Genomic DNA, 16,762 nt, shown 5'->3' with positions numbered 1-16,762 from the left:
CTGCAATGCCGGCAAAACTGTTGTCATGAAGATGAAACGATGCGGAGGTCAACCCGAAAACCTTGCTACGCATGCTGCACCACCCTGCGAAAGTCTCCATCAACATTACAAAAAAAACCTTGACTTGAAAGAACAAATTAAATGAATAAACTGCCCTCTTCCGTCTCGGTCGGACAAAAGTGTAAAAACCACACCTAATAGTACACATGTGCTTACAGCACATTCACTGGGATGGGGAATTTCACTTCTGGGGGGACAGTAGGGGATAATAGTATTTAACTTTTGGGGGAGACAGTACTTAACACAGTCGGGTGATCACAGCTCCGTGGTGCCGATCCCTCCTCCTCTGGTCTCCTTCCCTCTCCTCTGCTTCCACTTTTTTCCACTGCGTTGTCCCTTTTGTAAACTTGTCACTTCATTTTCTTTTCTGTCTCTCCCTCCACTCACACACCTGTTCCTTTAATACCATCTCTAGGGTGGCGGCATGCAGAACTCAAATTTTAATGCGAATTCAGACTCACCGGAATTCGACAGTGCCCACGAATTAAAAAAAAAAAACATGTTCAGGTGCACTAAGCGGGTAGTGGCTATCCGTTACAATCAGGGTAGGATCAAGGATTTCTTTCTGGGGGGAGGGGGGCAGGGAGGATACCTCGTAATACAAAATGAACGCAATGATAAAATCGTATCCGGCTCGATTTTGTGGAAGTTCTTTATATCCATGATAAAAAGAAGAACACAATGGTAATTTCCACACTTGTCACAACTCAGCAACCGACCATGGTTTCAACACGTAAGTGTCATTTTCAAGGTCTCAATTCCTTGGTCTCAAGGTGTCAATTTCCTTGAAAATGACACTTGCGTGTTGAAACCATGGTTGGTTTCTAAGTTGTGACATTAAAAGTGTGGAAATTACCATTGTGTTCTTGATTTTATGATGAACGCAATGATAATGGGACCGTATTAAAAATCTTGCATATTTTTTTAAGGGTCTGGGGGAGGGGGTGCACGTGGCAGACTCTAGATCCACCTATGGGTACAATGTATATCGAAATAAATGATGGGTCAATCAGAAAGATTTACTTTTTCTAATCCAGGTTTTGAGTCTTTCATTTTGATTTCGTTTAATCATTTCTGGTTCCAGCATAAATAACCCTGTAGACCAATATGTTGCTATAGTGTTGCAGCAAGGTCTCGCTGTAACCTGCTGGGAGTTGCTGCAATGTAATGGCAACGCCTTGAAAGCCTCCTGACTTCCTCACTGCCACATTTTGGCAACATCTTCACTGCGTTATTGTAACCTGACACACTACATTATTGCAAACTTAAATGAATAATGCTCATAAATATGCCATTTAAAATGAAAATTTTTATTTGACACTGATCTACATTATCTAATTTCTTTTGTCTCTCCTCATTCCTCTGATATCTGCTACCAGCATTCCTGAACCAGTCTTTGGCCTTCACCTTTATTTCTTTACAACTATATTCCTAAAGATAAGGCTTACAGTGGAAAGCATCTGAAATTAAATTAAAGTGGGGATTATGTGTACAAGTATGTAGTTTTTAAAGAAGTGTTTTCATCTAAAAATTATTAAATTAACCATATCATACCAATAACACAGGAACATTTTCTTGTCATGCTAAATTGGCACTTCTTTATTTTGCTTATTTATTGCCCTAGAAAAAAAGAGAAAAAATTTCTGAACCCTCAACAGTGTTGGACTTGTAATTACTACATTGCTGGTATGTTGCAATGTGCCCTGAATTCGAGTGGGGAAATTATATGACGCTAGGTTTCTCATGCAAGATTTAATGAAAGTCTGAAGTGGAAAATACTTGTGTCGGGTTTTCTCATGCAACAATAAATTAGGCTTACAGCAGAATGCTCCATTGATATATCCACAGGAATATTTTCAATGCCCAAAGTCTCCTCATCTAGGGAATTAAGGGTACCTATATCCTTTTTGCAATTTACTCACTGCGTGTGTAAATCATCATTTTCTGAGACACTTTTTGCCTCAGCTATTTCAAACTTATAAAAATTTTAAGTCCTCGAAACTATTGGAGACGTAATTATTATGTTGCAGCGATGTTGCAAAGCGGCCTCAATTACACTGCAATCTCACACAACCTGTCTGCAATATTGATACAATATTTTGTGTTTACTGGGAATGTATATTTTTTATTTATTGTATGTTTGCCGTGTATTTTATTATTACTGACTTGCTTCCAATCAAAGTTTTACAGTTACGAGGGGCCCCACTTGGCCTTCATGCCTTAGGGCATTGCTGTGGCTGCCCAATTGCAGCTTTGCCTCTGATATGAATTATTTCTGCTGCTATAATTTTGGCTGTGCACTTACTGTCCATGCCTTTGGGAATTGTGGTGGTCCTGTGGGTATACAAGTTTGCTACCAATAGAAGGGTACCTAGTTTAAATTAAGCTTAAGCTGGGCACCCCCCCCCCCCAAAATGGTTGATCTATGAGGTGGCATAGGGAAAGAAACTGGTCCTCTAGCCCTGAATTTGTAGAATTCTTAGGCTTAGTCAGGGGTGACCTTTACCCTCACCTATTAACTAACCATCAGGTTGAAGTAATGAATGTTTGCGCTTTACTTTTTCTAATAGTCAAGTGTTTTAAGCATTATGTGAACCGTCTGTTGGTGTAATCTCCCTTCATCGCTGAATTCTAATGGATTTGAATATTCAATTGTCGCGTGGTTGGCGGTCGCAACATTATTGGTGGGGAGCGTATTCTCAATAACTAGACAGTGGATTAATTCATGGGTTTTTAATAGTCAGATACACTGAACGATCAGGCACAGCGGATAAGGGGGAAATGAGGACTCACATGAATTCAGCGGTAGACGAGACCTGTGACGGGCGGCGACTCGGGTGCGGACGGTACGACGGCTCCTGGCGAGGTTGGGAAGGCAGGAAGGAAGTGTGGAGGAGGTCGGACAGCGACCCGCGACCGAGGAAGGGAGGATGCCCGGAGGAGGTCGGTATAGCGACCCGCGACCGAGTAAGGGAGGATGCTCGGAGGAGGTCGGATGAATACCCGCGACCGAGTAAGGGAAGGAAGGAACAAGGTTCTGGCCGGAGGACGGCGCCTCGATATAAGTCAATCCTGAGGAGCAAAGGTTGCAGGTACCGCTCGGATTGATAGGAGGGTCATTGCCCGGGGTGGGGGAGGGGTTGAGTGAGTGACTAGTCGGCCTCGTCACAGGGGGAGGAGAATAGCTGGCTCGCGATAATGGTGATACCCTTTTCTGCGAAACCGAAGTTCCACGAGTCACTCCGACACAATGAAATATTTCCTGAATGCCACCTTCAAACTGCTAATGAATACTGACTTCTTCCACATAAATCCTCTTATCGTTTCATGTGTCTCAGTTATGCCAGTTTTACTTTACAGTAATTTATTACAATTTTTCCTGGATAATTGCTCTATTCATCACTACCTCTGAGCTTCATTTTGCTGATATCACTTTTATTTTTTCCTGACCCAGAAAATAGTTGAATGCTACCATCGAAATTGGAGTAAATCTGCCAGCCATGATATAGCGAGAGTTGAGTATGCTATCCTTGAAAGAAAGATAAAAATTAAGTATCATTATGAAGAAGGTAAAACTACTGCTGCCACAAGAGAATTCAGCAAACCGGAGGTGGGAGATACCGTATTTTCACCTGAGATGACTAAAGGATACAAGGTAAGTGTCTTTTAGTCTGACTTTTCTACTTGTTAGTTGTGAAGCTCAGTAACTCTTTGTCCAATGTATTTGCCGACCATTGTAACCCATACTCAAGGTCTAGGTGTAAGAAGAGACTTAAGTTTTCATCTTAAGCCATTAAATATTATTAATTATTATTGTCTTATGAATACTGTTGTTCTTCATTTTATTCTTAAATATTTTCCCTTATTATTTATGTCTTATTATTTTGAGATAATAATGCATAATATTGATTAAAATTTCTCTGTTTGATTTTAATGCTCTTATTTGTAAGCACTCAAAATCATTGGATCATATCCTCTTTTTTGTTAAGATATCCCTGAGAACTGGATGTTTTCCTGGCTTAATAATGATGATGATTGTTATTATTAATTCATCAAAATAAACTCATTTTTATATCCACTTTGTTACTGTAGTTTGGATTTACATAATTATGAATTTCATGTGCAATATTTAAAGGGGGACTTAGAATTACCCAGAGAAAAACAATTGGACCTTTATTACTTGCTGAATTGCATGTTGAAAGAAGAAGAGAAAACCCGCCGTCACATTAGAGAAGTTGTTGATGAGGTGAGAACAAATAATAATGATTATTTTATGATATTTCAATTGTGATTTAGTAAATGTTTGCTGAGTTATTATTCTAGATTGTTTGACTGTTAGTGACTTTATCAGTTTATTTTTTTTATTTATCTACTAGTAGGAAAACTATTTGTCCTGATATTATTCAAGCTTCATGAAATGACCATCACATTAATATTAATAATTTATTTTGTATAAAAATCGTACAAAAAAAGATATATGACACGCGATGAAAAAGGACTATTATGATAGTAGTCCTTTGTTTCATTTGCAGATTAGGTTATTTGGGTTGCACTCTATTGTCCGTTACAGATTAAATCCTTAGCAGTTTTCAGAAGTTCTTTCATCCTAAAAAATAGATTGATGGTATCTTGACATCTGATAGACTTAACGATCCTGGCCCTGAATTGTAGGAAACTTTTATGTATTGCCATAAATTCACCAATTTGTTTTATATGTACACAGGATCACTCAAAGACCATTCTCATTCTAAAGTTTTTATGTCAACTGTCAATTGATTTTGGTTTGACATCAATGAAACTAATTGGAATCAGTGGTATGTTATCAGATGCAGTGTGCCCGAATTCAATGAAGGTCAGTTTAAGAAAGGTGTATTCACGCAAATGTCAATTGAAGTCGGAATGAAATGCAGCTGTCATCATTTAATGTCAGTAGGAAGGAGTTTTGGGTGTCGCCCTGATTTATGCTGACTTAAAAAATTTCCTTGTGGCTATTATACTAATTCTTTGCCTTTTGTGGATTTTTCTGCCTAGGTCCTTAACTTGGCAACATTGTTTCATGACTCTTTCTTGGTTATGCCAGCTGAAACACTAGGCTGTGCTAAGCGGAGGTGGTTGGCAGTTCAAACCCCCAGAATGTTTAGGAGATATTATCTTTAGTATATCACCTCAGAATGAACACCTGTCCCCCTTAAAATGTACCCTCTCTGTGAAAGAACTTCATTCACTCCCAACAATTATTTTCTGGCAGGTTCTTGCTGAATCACCCTTCTTTCACCTGGGTGACTGTGCCTCCTTGTGGTACACCAGTCCGGCATCTTATCTCAAGTATTAAATTCTTAATGAGGGAAAAGCATGAATTCCGCAGGAATAGCTCCACAAGGACTTGCTGGAAAACTATCACCATTTCATTTCTAATGTGTGGATGTATTTTCTATCTATACAATATGATTCCCATCTCTCCCAGAAGAATTAAGCTGTTTTAAAGTGCTGATACCCGTTAACTAGGTTTCTTATGCCCCATTAAGCTTAGCTTGTGGTGTAAAAAAATTTTTTTCATAAATGTATATAAAGTTTTGCCTTTGATTTCAAAATTTTAGTGATGTTAATTATTTTTGAATGAGATCAAGTTTATCACTTCCTCTTTACTTTTTATTTGATAGCTTAATATTTGAATGCAAATCTTAGTGTTCCAAATATTAAGATATTAATTGTTTATTTGAGAGGTTTGTTCAAATTAAATAAAAATGGTAGTGTTTGTTGAATAGAGAAGTTTCCTTCATTCTGTCTTTATTTCACCAATTAATCTTCTACTAATTAATCTTCCCCCTTACAGATGGCTGCTCTGCTCAAACAACGGATGAATGAAAACACATCTCCAAATCTTAAAGTATCGGTTTTTGACTTAGAAAGGAATCAACAAGCTAGAGATGATCTGAAAGAGAAGGTAAATTTTTCAATTTTAACTTTATTGATTACTTTGCTCAGTTTTTATTATTTATTTAATCAGCTAGTGACTTTTTCAGTCTAGTGATATTGACTTTGATGCAATGGGATATAAAATACACAAAAAGATGCATTCTGGAATTACAAATCTATGTCATTTGCAATAAGCATCCAGTCATCTCTGGATTCGCTGATGACTAAACATAACTGATAAATATTAATAATGACTTAAGAAAATGTCATAAAACTATTCAAAGTAAAGATATAAAGTCAGTCGTTCCAATCGTTGCTGAAGAAACAATGTAAAAGATTGAAAACAAGCCACATTTTAGCTCGTTTTGGAGAACCTCTATTGGCGGAATTCCACTCCCCATGCTTATACTTACCTATCCCCTCGTCTGATTTGGCTAAGATGTTAAGGCTGAAGCCATTGTGTCCCTGCTCGTTTGCCTTCTCTTCCTCACCGTCGTCAGTTCTCACTAGGATAGGGGAACAAAGCTCAACCTCACCCTTCTGCCTGTCATCGAACAACTCTCGGCCGCCAGACTGTACTTTACTTCTTACGTCCCCCATTTGCATCCTCTCGGATGAACCAAATTGCATGGTGTCCAATTAAAGTTATTTATTAAAAGGAGGTGCCTGTTTTCGAGTTTTCTTTGGCACGATTTCTACTAAGCAGCAAACGTTCTATTAACTTGGCTTGGGTATATCTTGATTTGTGCTAAGGTTTAATTAGCGTGTGTGTGATCCCATTTCCCAGGAGCTCCAGAAGATTGAGGACAGTGCAAGGGAGGTGGAGGCAGATATTGATCATCTCGCTCCTTTCCTGGCTCGCTTGGGGGACCCTAGCACTCTGACTGTGGAACAAGCCTGGACCATCAGAAGTGACTGTCTTGCTGATTGCAGGCAAAGGCTGTCTGACCAGGAGAGCAGGATGGCCTCCGAGTGGGAATCTGTACGGGAAATATGTTTTGTTTTTTGTGTTTGTATTTATTTGTGTTTTTGTAACTGAATTTTATAATTTCAATGCTAAAACACCAACTTATTACTCACTTAAAATAGTGAAGCCTTTTCATTAAAATAACATAATGTATTTGATTGCTAACTAAGGGAACAATTTTTTGTCCTAAAATTGTACAGAAAATTAATGATCAATCCCCTCGCTAACTGTTGTTTGCGTCATTGTGCTTTAAGAGTAGTATTAGGGGAAGCTTACTTTTCTGAGAGATTGGCCGAGAGTTTCACATTTCTGCAGACTGACAACCTTTCTTCATGTTTCAACATTTGTTGCCTTTCCTGTTCCCCCACTGGTAGATATTAGTGGTAATTTAAGTAAATAAAAGATTGTAGCACTTTTCCACAAGAATTTTTAATGCGTACAACGCGTTTCGGCTCACTGAGCCATCATCTGGTACAAGACACTTCAGAACATGAGAAAATCCCTTTTATACCCTTGAGAAAGGAGAGGATTTGACATCTTTGAGGATGGGGGATGGGAACGGGTGTACAGAGTAGAGACAGTGGGAAAAGATACAGCTACGGGATGTGGAGAACCCACGTTGGAGGGAGGGTTCTAGTCATAACTGTAAAATGATGACAAGTGGGGAAGAACCATAGCAAAACGGAAGGAGGGGGCGTTGAGAAGAGTGAAAAAAAAGGGGGCGGTTTAGGGTAAAAAGAGGCTGCGTGTCTTTTGAAAGTGAGAGGAGTAAGTAGCGACGCAGGAAAAGAGAGGGTAGAGGGCTCTTTTCCTGCGTCGCTACTTACTCCTCTCACTTTCAAAAGACACGCGGCCTCTTTTTACCCTAAACTGCCCGCTTTTCCCCTTTTTTTTTTTGTACCCTTTCTCAAGGGTATAAAAGGGATTTTCACATGTTCTGAAGTGTCTTGTACCAGATGATGGCTCATTGAGCCGAAACGCGTTGTACGCATTAAAAATTCTTGTGGAAAAGTGCTACGATCTTTTATTTACTTAAATATGTCTAACTTCCACCAATTGAAGCCTGAATATGTTGAACTTATTAGTGGTAATCTTAGTCTTCCACAAAGTACTGGACTTTTTTAACCCTTTCGAGATGGTGGTTTTCTCCTTAGCGTGACTGCTGTACTTAGCGTGAGTGCAAAGAGACTCTTGTGTCCCCTCTGTACGGAGCATTTTTGCAGGACATTCATTAAGAAGGGTCTCGCAGATCTCACCACCAACTTGGACTTCAAGGGTTGAAGGGCTCCCTCCTTTCAAGGTTTATAACCCTACCAGCGGCATTGGTTCACGTTCAATTATACTTTTTTATATGAATTAGCTATATGGATAATTGTTGCTTGCACGTACATTGCAGACTTTGAATTGAACTCCTCGTTTTATTCTGAGAATCGTCAAATTTTTTACAAAGCTCTACCATCAATATTAACCCATTTAATGCTGCAACAATTTCCATGTTGATGTTTGTACTGAAATCTTGATATAAGTTAATATTTATCGTAGAATTTAGTTTAAAAAATTTTAAGCGCTGCTCAAAAGACAAAGAATTGAATTCTTAGTTTATATTTTTTTTAGAAAGGAGCAATTATTTATTTCTAAAACTGACTGAATGAACAATTAAATGACTAAGGAAGAAAAGGAATTTCTCAAATGGCCGTATAATTCTCCCTGCTCGTCCACCTTGCAAGTCGAAAAATTTTGCTGCGTTGGTGTGCGGGAAGGGGGAGAAATTCCCCGCAGGGACCAAACACCAGCCTCTCAACCGGAAAGCCCAAACAACACACACACTCACACAATCACTCACTCAAACATACACAACAAGATCCTTTGTGGGGGCTGTAGGGACCTCTGCCAAGGATTCTTGCTCCACAGAAAACCGGGAATCTTCACAGGATGGGCCTGTTAAAGACAGCCAGTGATCCGTGGAAACACATTGGTGGGTTCGGCAAGGGGACGAGGAAAACACACGCGTGTTTTCCCCGTCCCCTTGCCGAACCCCCCCGACGACGCTCTTTTGGAGCAAACCTTTTCTCCCGGAACATTGAAGCCATCCACAGGTGAGTGACTGCTTATCGAGTGAATGTGTTTCCACGGATCACTGGCTGTCTTTAACAGGCCCATCCTGTGAAGATTCCCGGTTTTCTGTGGAGCAAGAATCCTTGGCGGAGGTCCCTACAGCCCCCACAAAGGATCTTGTTGTGTATGTTTGAGTGAGTGATTTTGTGAGTGTGTGTGTTGTTTGGGCTTTCCGGTTGAGAGGCTGGTGTTTGGTCCCTGCGGGGAATTTCTCCCCCTTCCCGCACACCAACGCAGCAAAATTTTTCGACTTGCAAGGTGGACGAGCAGGGAGAATTATACAGCCATTTGAGAAATTCCTTTTCTTCCTTAATCCATTGAGGCCGTAGAAGCTCAATCCCCATTTTTTCCATTTTTCCAATTAAATGACCACGGCGTGTAACCACAAAGAGGGGTGATATAAGTCGAGGGGTCCGGGTACCTGCTCCTGGATTTTGAGGGTACGGCCTAAGTCCCGCTTTGTTGGGTCCTGAAACTAAGATTTTACAAACCCAGAACCGTCATAAGAGGGGGAGAGTAAGGAAACATAGTTTCAGCATTCGTTCTCCTGCATAGGAAAATCTCCGAAAAAAATTTGCGGCTTTCATCTCCCGGTTCAAGAAACGTCCTGCCTCATATTTTCATCATAAGTAACGAAAGGGTTAAAGGGAAAATTGAAACTAATGCAGTATCATGTAGGCAGCCAATACAGATTACATCATTATGCCCATTTTCTTCATAATCCACCTAAAATCACTGAACAAAGAGAAAGGTATATATTATGTACCATGATGTTGAGGAATGAGTGGGACTTCGAGACTTGATTAATCACAGACCAATTCACTTTAATTAAAATTGAAAATAAATAAATTGTAAATATAGAAATGATAAAATGTATATTTCATGTAATCTGTACAGCAATATATTTTGTTTGCATAGTTCTGAAAGTTAAATTTCTGGTTTGATATCAGCAGGAATCAGGGGCGCAGCTAGGAATTAAGGCTGTGGGGAGCAAATTAAAAAATTAGTTGCAACTAATACCGGGGTGTGTGTGGGGGTATGGTATACCCTCCAGGATAAACTGTAGGAGCGCGATTAATAAATTGCGGATTTTTAAGATAAATGGTTAAAAACTGTGAGTTTCATGGCTTTCTGCTATATTTTATTAATCCTCACACTATTCTATTAGTAATATCAATCAAATTAAGTAAACTTAAAAATTTTCTGAGCTCTGGGTAGGGTTTTATCCCCCAAAACCCCCACTCGCTGCCCCACTGTCAGGAATTACCAAATGTAACTGTATATGAAAAAAATGAAATGGAGTGCCATAGGATTGTTGCCCTGTGGGTAGTGGTCTTCTCAGCAGATGTGCAATGGGTAGTGACCGCAAGGAAAAACATTTTAGGGGACTGAAGTCCCTGAAACCCACTCTGGCTTGTGAAATACAGCACCTTTTGATTTATATGTAAATAAATTATTCTATCTATTTTTCAGAGACAATCAGCCTTTCTTGCCGAGAAGAAATGGTTTGAGGAGAATGAAGAAGGGTTGACCAAGGAAAAAAAAGAAAAATATTTATCCAAGTTTGAAAAGGAAAAATTTTACCTTCTAACACTTGGACTGCGCCTAGCAAGACATCGGCATCTGTATCTTTCTAGAATCAAAAAACTTGAGATTCTTTTGGATAAAGATCCACGACTGTCAATTTTATTTTAAATTTGGCTTTCATCTAATTTGAATTTAATTGATATTCAATATTATCTGGTAAATTAGAGAGTAAAATATTACTTATTTTAGTGTTATTGGTAGCTTAAAAATATTTGTTCCACTATAGTTTCCTTATTTCCTCAAAATAAATGGCCTATTATGATACTACAAAATTCTATAGCTCACTTATATGCTAATAAGGAATTTTAGGTCCTCTGGACTCATTCACCATTTCATATTGCAGATTGTGTTTTTTGAGTTTTCAAGATAAAAAGATGCATATTTTCTTGTTTATCAATATATGGCCTAATACTCAAGATATTTGCGATGTAAGATCACTAGTCTTATCCCTTTCACAGACAATTTGATGATGTCATGAGCAGGGACGTATCCAGCATCAAATTTGGGATGGGTCAAGACGCGGGTGCGGGAAGTATGGAAACCTCCCAGGAGAGAGAGGCGTTTTTACTGTAGGGAGTTCCATGCTATACAATAAATACCTGCAACTTAAACTTCTAACATTTTTGGGACCAATGGTGCCATCTCCATGGGACCTGAGGGGGCCCGAGCCCCCTAAAAAATTTGTTATGGGTGTGAGGAAAAAATGTGTCAGGCTTGTCAATTTTCCCCTTAGTGTCCAGATATCGAGATTCGAGTTATCAGGGTTCTAATGTTGATCATATGACTCTTCTAAAATGCTTAAAAAACTTAAACCTCGCTACCTACTTATAAAATTTCCCGGGGGCAAGATCCCCCCAATTAGTGCCCCACAATATTTTTTGTAAGTCGGCATCCCTGATACTCAAGGAGGGCAGGTTTAAGCCATAAGCAAAGTACACCGCCGCGTAGGATGCCAAGCAAAAGGAGGCGTCTAAGCTAACATTTTTACACTGACTTTTAATGTATAATAGGTTTTTAAGCTCTAGAAATATCACATTCAACATGTAAAAACAAACACATCCTCAGTTCACGCTGATATTTAAGGCTCAACCCTTATTCCTAAAGTATTTGTATACATTTTAAAATGTATCCAGAGAGAAGCCCTGCCACCTTTCAGGTTATTTTTGAGGACGGGCGGAATATTGTTTGCGTATATTAGAAAAATGTCTAGAGCTGGCCCTGTACACAAGTGGCATTTAGATATTCTTCATAATTATTTTTAAGCGTTGTTTGTTAATCATTAAGTAAAAACTTTCATTGGAGACCCACTTTAGACATAACCTTTACAATTTTTCCATAAATTAGGTACGGGGAGGGGTGGCTGGACCCCTCCCACCTTAGGCCCCTATTAGCCGAGGCAACCAGACGCGCCACCGGTGGCGCGTCCGGTGGAACTGGTCAGTCGTGGGGCATAGAATCAAATGAGTCCTATTAGCCGAGGTAACCAGACGCGCCACCAGTCTTTCCACCGAAAACAGTCGCCTGAGCCCCGCAACCGCGCATTCCACCTTGGGTTGCTCAGGTCCCTATTAGCCGAGGCAACCAGTCCAATCACCGGTGGCGCGTCTGGTTGCCTCGGCTAATTGGGGCCTTAGTCCACCATTGTCCTTAACCTCTATGAGCGGTTTTCCCGGAACGAGCGAATGTGCTAGAATGGTAATGGCGTCACCTATTCACAAAAAGTGACCAGCAACTTTAGCGTTCTCTAATTTTTAGCTTACTAGAGAATGGCTGAATGTTTTTTTTCATCACAAATTATCTTTTCCTTCTATTTACCCTGTTCCTTTGGTTAATCACGATTTCATGTCCAAGTGAATGGCATCACTGCGTATTTTTGTAACTAATTGAGTAGTTTTTCACAATGTCTTCCTCATAGTATATTCGGTGCGCCATCTATAAATTACGCTCAGTTAAAGCGTTAAGGCCGTTTTACTTAGGGAACGTAATATCGCAGGTTAGAACTGCATTAATTTCTCATTATGGCGTGCAATTGCGCGAATGCGCGAACGAATTTAGAACAGGGGCTAATTTGCCATCTCACGTCTATGCAGTCTCGCATGCGTTGTAGCCGACGTTCTAACCGCTTCATAAGACGCAATTTTGACTGGTCTTTCGTGCATGCGTCACATTGTGAAATTACGTGCCCAGTTTAAAACTGCCTTTAAAGTATCAACTTAAAGAAAAACCTTTTTCTCCTGGCTTTGGGGGAGGGAGATATTTCCCTCCCCCTCTCTGTATCCGTCGAATGCCTTTGGGCCAATTTAACCAGGGTAATGTTTCTCCCCTCGTCTCTCCTCATGCTTCTGCAAACTCCTACATTAACCCTGCTTCATACGGGACATATACTTGCACAATGTGGCGTATTTGCGAGAACACATTTCAAATTGCGTTTTGTTGAGGAGTGAATTGCTGGAATGCATGAACGCGATATAGCAAACCAGCCCCTGTTCTCATTTCGTTTATGTATTCGCGCAATTGCTTGCCAGATTGAGAAAAGAATGCAGTTCTGAATCGTGCAATTACATGCCCCGTGTAAAATACCAACAAACCCGCCGTCATAGCATCTAGCATGCGACCGCCATCTCACGTCCTCGTATTCTTGCAATAGTTCTAGCAATTCACCGCTTCACACGACGCAATTTTGACTGTTCCTTCGTACACACGTCAGATTGTGCAAGTACGTTCCCCGTCATAGCCCTGCCCCAGGATTTAGCGAAATCCGCTCGTTCACCAGTTTTTATCTGCTATATCTCTTGTGAACATCAAATGCATAGCCAGAAATGTTTTTCGGAGGGTTTTCACGTGGAGGGGGAATGCATTTCGAGGTAGTTCATTCGAAGGGGGCACACCGTAGACTGAGTAAAAACCATTTTGGGGGGGTTTGAACCTCTAAAAATCCCCCCTTTAAGTACGTTTTGATAAAAAATATTGTATTCTTCCCATTATGGATCTGTTGCTAACTGTTCAACTTAACGGTTACAAGACGTGACTAACTATTCCGTGGAAATGAACAAGGAACGTCGGTGATTATTTAACACGCGCTTGCCGTATAATCATCACAGGCATTTCCATTCTCGCGCTTATCGTTTTCAGGAAGTGACTTTGGTATTGATTATGATCGCTGATGACATAAAGAAAATCTCAGAGTTGAGCAATTTTGCTATACAATTTTTTTTATTTTACTCTTAGTAGCTGACTGAAGAATTTGTTTTCCTTTCCATTTATCGAGTTGTGAAAGTAAACTGCGGTATGAAATCAGAGTGAAGGCTCCATTGCACAGCAATAAATTCGAAATCTATCCACTTGAGATAGACCGGAGCACGTCTGAAGAATAAAACCAATGAAAAGCGAAAGCGTTAATAATTAATATTATTTCCCCCTAATTGCACTGTTTAAAATGAAATTATAATGGGAAATGAAAAAATGAGTAAATGTATGCACAATTTTTAATTTAATGCAAATAAATTACTGTCACTCGGTTTATTCGGATGGTGTGACAGGGAGCACGTCACTGACAGCTTAATTTTTGTCGCCTTGCATCGTAACCAGGCCCAGTGGCGGATACATATGGGGCCCCACCCCTCTTGCGGGGCCGCCGCCATTGCCTAACATTGCAGAACCACAATTGTAACTATTTTATATCATAAGATGGCATTGTCCTGCCTAAGTGTAAAATCAGTTTAAATAAAACTTACTTAAAATTTGCATGCGACTCATTTTTCATTACGGTAAAAGAAAAAGGCAGCTCAAGATATATTTTGCGCCCCCTCCTCGAGTTTTTTTTCGGTATCCGCTACTGACCAGGCTTTCACTGCGTTCTATCCTACGGTTATTTGTAAACTGTTGGAAGTGGTCGTTATATTTTTTTATTACGCGCTTACTGTGCTTCTGGGCACCACGGGTTTGTTTTCAAAATATTTCATGTTTCGCTTCATCCGTCCTTCGTGGAAATTTCCCTCATTACTTTTATTGTTTCCTGCCGCACGCGCTCCTCATGAACATCCAAACGGTCTAGACAATTTTTCCTCAATCATCTTCATATTTAGCAATTATCTACAAATATAGATCTACTAAAATAGATAAATCCGCCAGAGCATTGACGGCAAACTAACTGTTTATTACGGCGAAAAGAATATGCTGTGCATGTGCCTGGGACTAGTACTCGAGCCCAGCGGCGCAGCGAGGGGGGGGGGGTTTGGGGGTTAAACCCCCCCCCACCCCCGCAGAGCTCAGATAATTTTTTAAGTTTAATCCATTTTACTTATTTGGATCAGAATTGCTTATAGAATAGTGTAAGGATTAATCAAATATCCATCAGAAGGCCGTAAAACTCGCCATTTTGAACCATTATTCTTAGAATTTTTCCAAAGGAGGGCCCTCGCAACTCCTGCTTACCCTGGCGGGTATGCAATACCCCCACACCCCTAAGTATTATTTGTGCCTAAAACCCCCCCTAGCCTTAATTCTTCGCTGCGCCCCTGCTCGAGCCAACTCCACTTCCAGGACAAATATGAGGCCTATTATTCAAAGCATTTTTCAAATAATTCAATATACGAGGCCGCATTACTTCCGCTTCACAGTCTACAACTCGTTTACACTTATCCTATGGGAAGTCCTAATATTTTGAGGGCATTTAAAGTAGACGCTTGTGCGTGTATCTCAAAATTGAAAATTTTACCCCAATATATTCTTTCTTGGATGTAAAATGTTTGTACATACTTTCTATTCTCACAAATTTTGATGAATACCCACTCCATATGCCCTGAAGATTTCAAGATGATAACGTATATTAATACACCAGAGATCAAAGGAAAAAATACGACCAGTCGAGCGTTGGTGATATATCCTCTTAAACGCTATTGGCCAGAGCCTGGTCGATCACTTCAGCTACATCTACATACTACCCTGCAAACCGCCTGAAAAGGCGTTTGGCAGGGGGTATTAGGACACCAGCCGTTTTTATCTAAAAAGCAAATGCTCAAACAAATTTAAGACTAGCATTTATTAAAGTTCTTTATGGTTCTGGGGAAAAACGAATTCCCATATCTATCCGTTCGGCAAATTACCCTCTCTTCATTTATCGCTTCCGTCGAACCTGGAAATATAGTGGAGCTCTTAAGTTCTCCGTAACGCTATTAAATATATCTATTCCCAATTGTTCAAGAAATCTAAGCCTAGAGCGCAGCCTTCGGGTCTCTAGCGGCTCCCAGATCAATTCGCTGGGTAATTAATAAATCTGGGTAATGCTGCCTGTAGGCCCGTGGCAGTTTTTGACGAATCGCGCCGCTTTCTTTAGTATTTTATTCGTTCACGGATTAAGCCTTTCTGCAACGGATCCTATATGCTCGCGGCATAAAACTTGACGGTCCCAGGGGTCTTACAGAAGGCTCTGTGCTCTCGGAAAAATTTGACAACTTGATTGAAATTTTGTCGGCCACGCTTCACTCAACGCTGGCAACCCCTTTCATTAATATACAAAAAGTTAATCTCTATCGTAACAGGCTCAACTTTTTGGAGGTTCATTCTAATAAATGAAAGCGAACAAACTATGTATAAATCCACCAATTTATTTATGTGGTACTACTAGTTTCGACGCAGCGGGTACCTGATGATGACGCCGCTGCGTCGAAACTAGTAGTACCACATAAATAAATTGGTGGATTTATACATAGTTTGTTCGCTTTTATTTATTATACAAAAAGTTCTTTAGAAATTAGTCTTAAATTTCCGAGAAGTTCAATTTATGAAAAATTTCAAGGTAAGAAACACACCAGAGGATGGTCCTAAGGTACTGAAAGTGACGGGAAAAGCGATGGAAAAAGGGACGGTAGGAATGAACGCATTAATCAGGAAATGATAGGTTGGACGATCATTATTTTGGTCCCTGAAAGCCAACTCTTAACTTTATGATCTGGCCTCAATGTGGACCTAACCTCAGTGACGAGACGCGATCGCACCTGTCAGAACGCGATATTTTATATGCATTTCAGTGTATACAAATATTATTTTTTTATAAGGCGGAGTATCACTGCATGCTGCGGTCATACCATCGCTCAAGATTTATTTAACTACAGGGGC

The 16,762-nt window shown here is 40.0% G+C and overlaps 1 protein-coding gene across 1 annotated transcript in view; it reads left to right on the top strand.

Annotated features, from left to right (window-relative positions):
• LOC124167907 (dynein regulatory complex subunit 7) overlaps positions 1-11,042 on the top strand; it is a 306,013-nt gene extending 294,971 nt beyond the window's left edge. Inside the window, exons 10-14 of the mRNA XM_046545975.1 lie at positions 3,515-3,715; positions 4,196-4,306; positions 5,894-6,004; positions 6,764-6,958; positions 10,532-11,042. Coding sequence (XP_046401931.1) covers positions 3,515-3,715; positions 4,196-4,306; positions 5,894-6,004; positions 6,764-6,958; positions 10,532-10,753 — 840 coding nt within the window. The 3' untranslated portion in view covers positions 10,754-11,042. The remainder of the gene's footprint in view (positions 1-3,514; positions 3,716-4,195; positions 4,307-5,893; positions 6,005-6,763; positions 6,959-10,531) is intronic.
• The last annotated feature ends 5,720 nt before the right edge of the window (positions 11,043-16,762 follow it).

The sequence above is a fragment of the Ischnura elegans genome, chromosome 11, assembly GCF_921293095.1.
Source record: "Ischnura elegans chromosome 11, ioIscEleg1.1, whole genome shotgun sequence".
NCBI lineage: Eukaryota > Metazoa > Arthropoda > Insecta > Odonata > Coenagrionidae > Ischnura > Ischnura elegans.
This window is presented reverse-complemented; position numbering and strand designations above follow the sequence as displayed.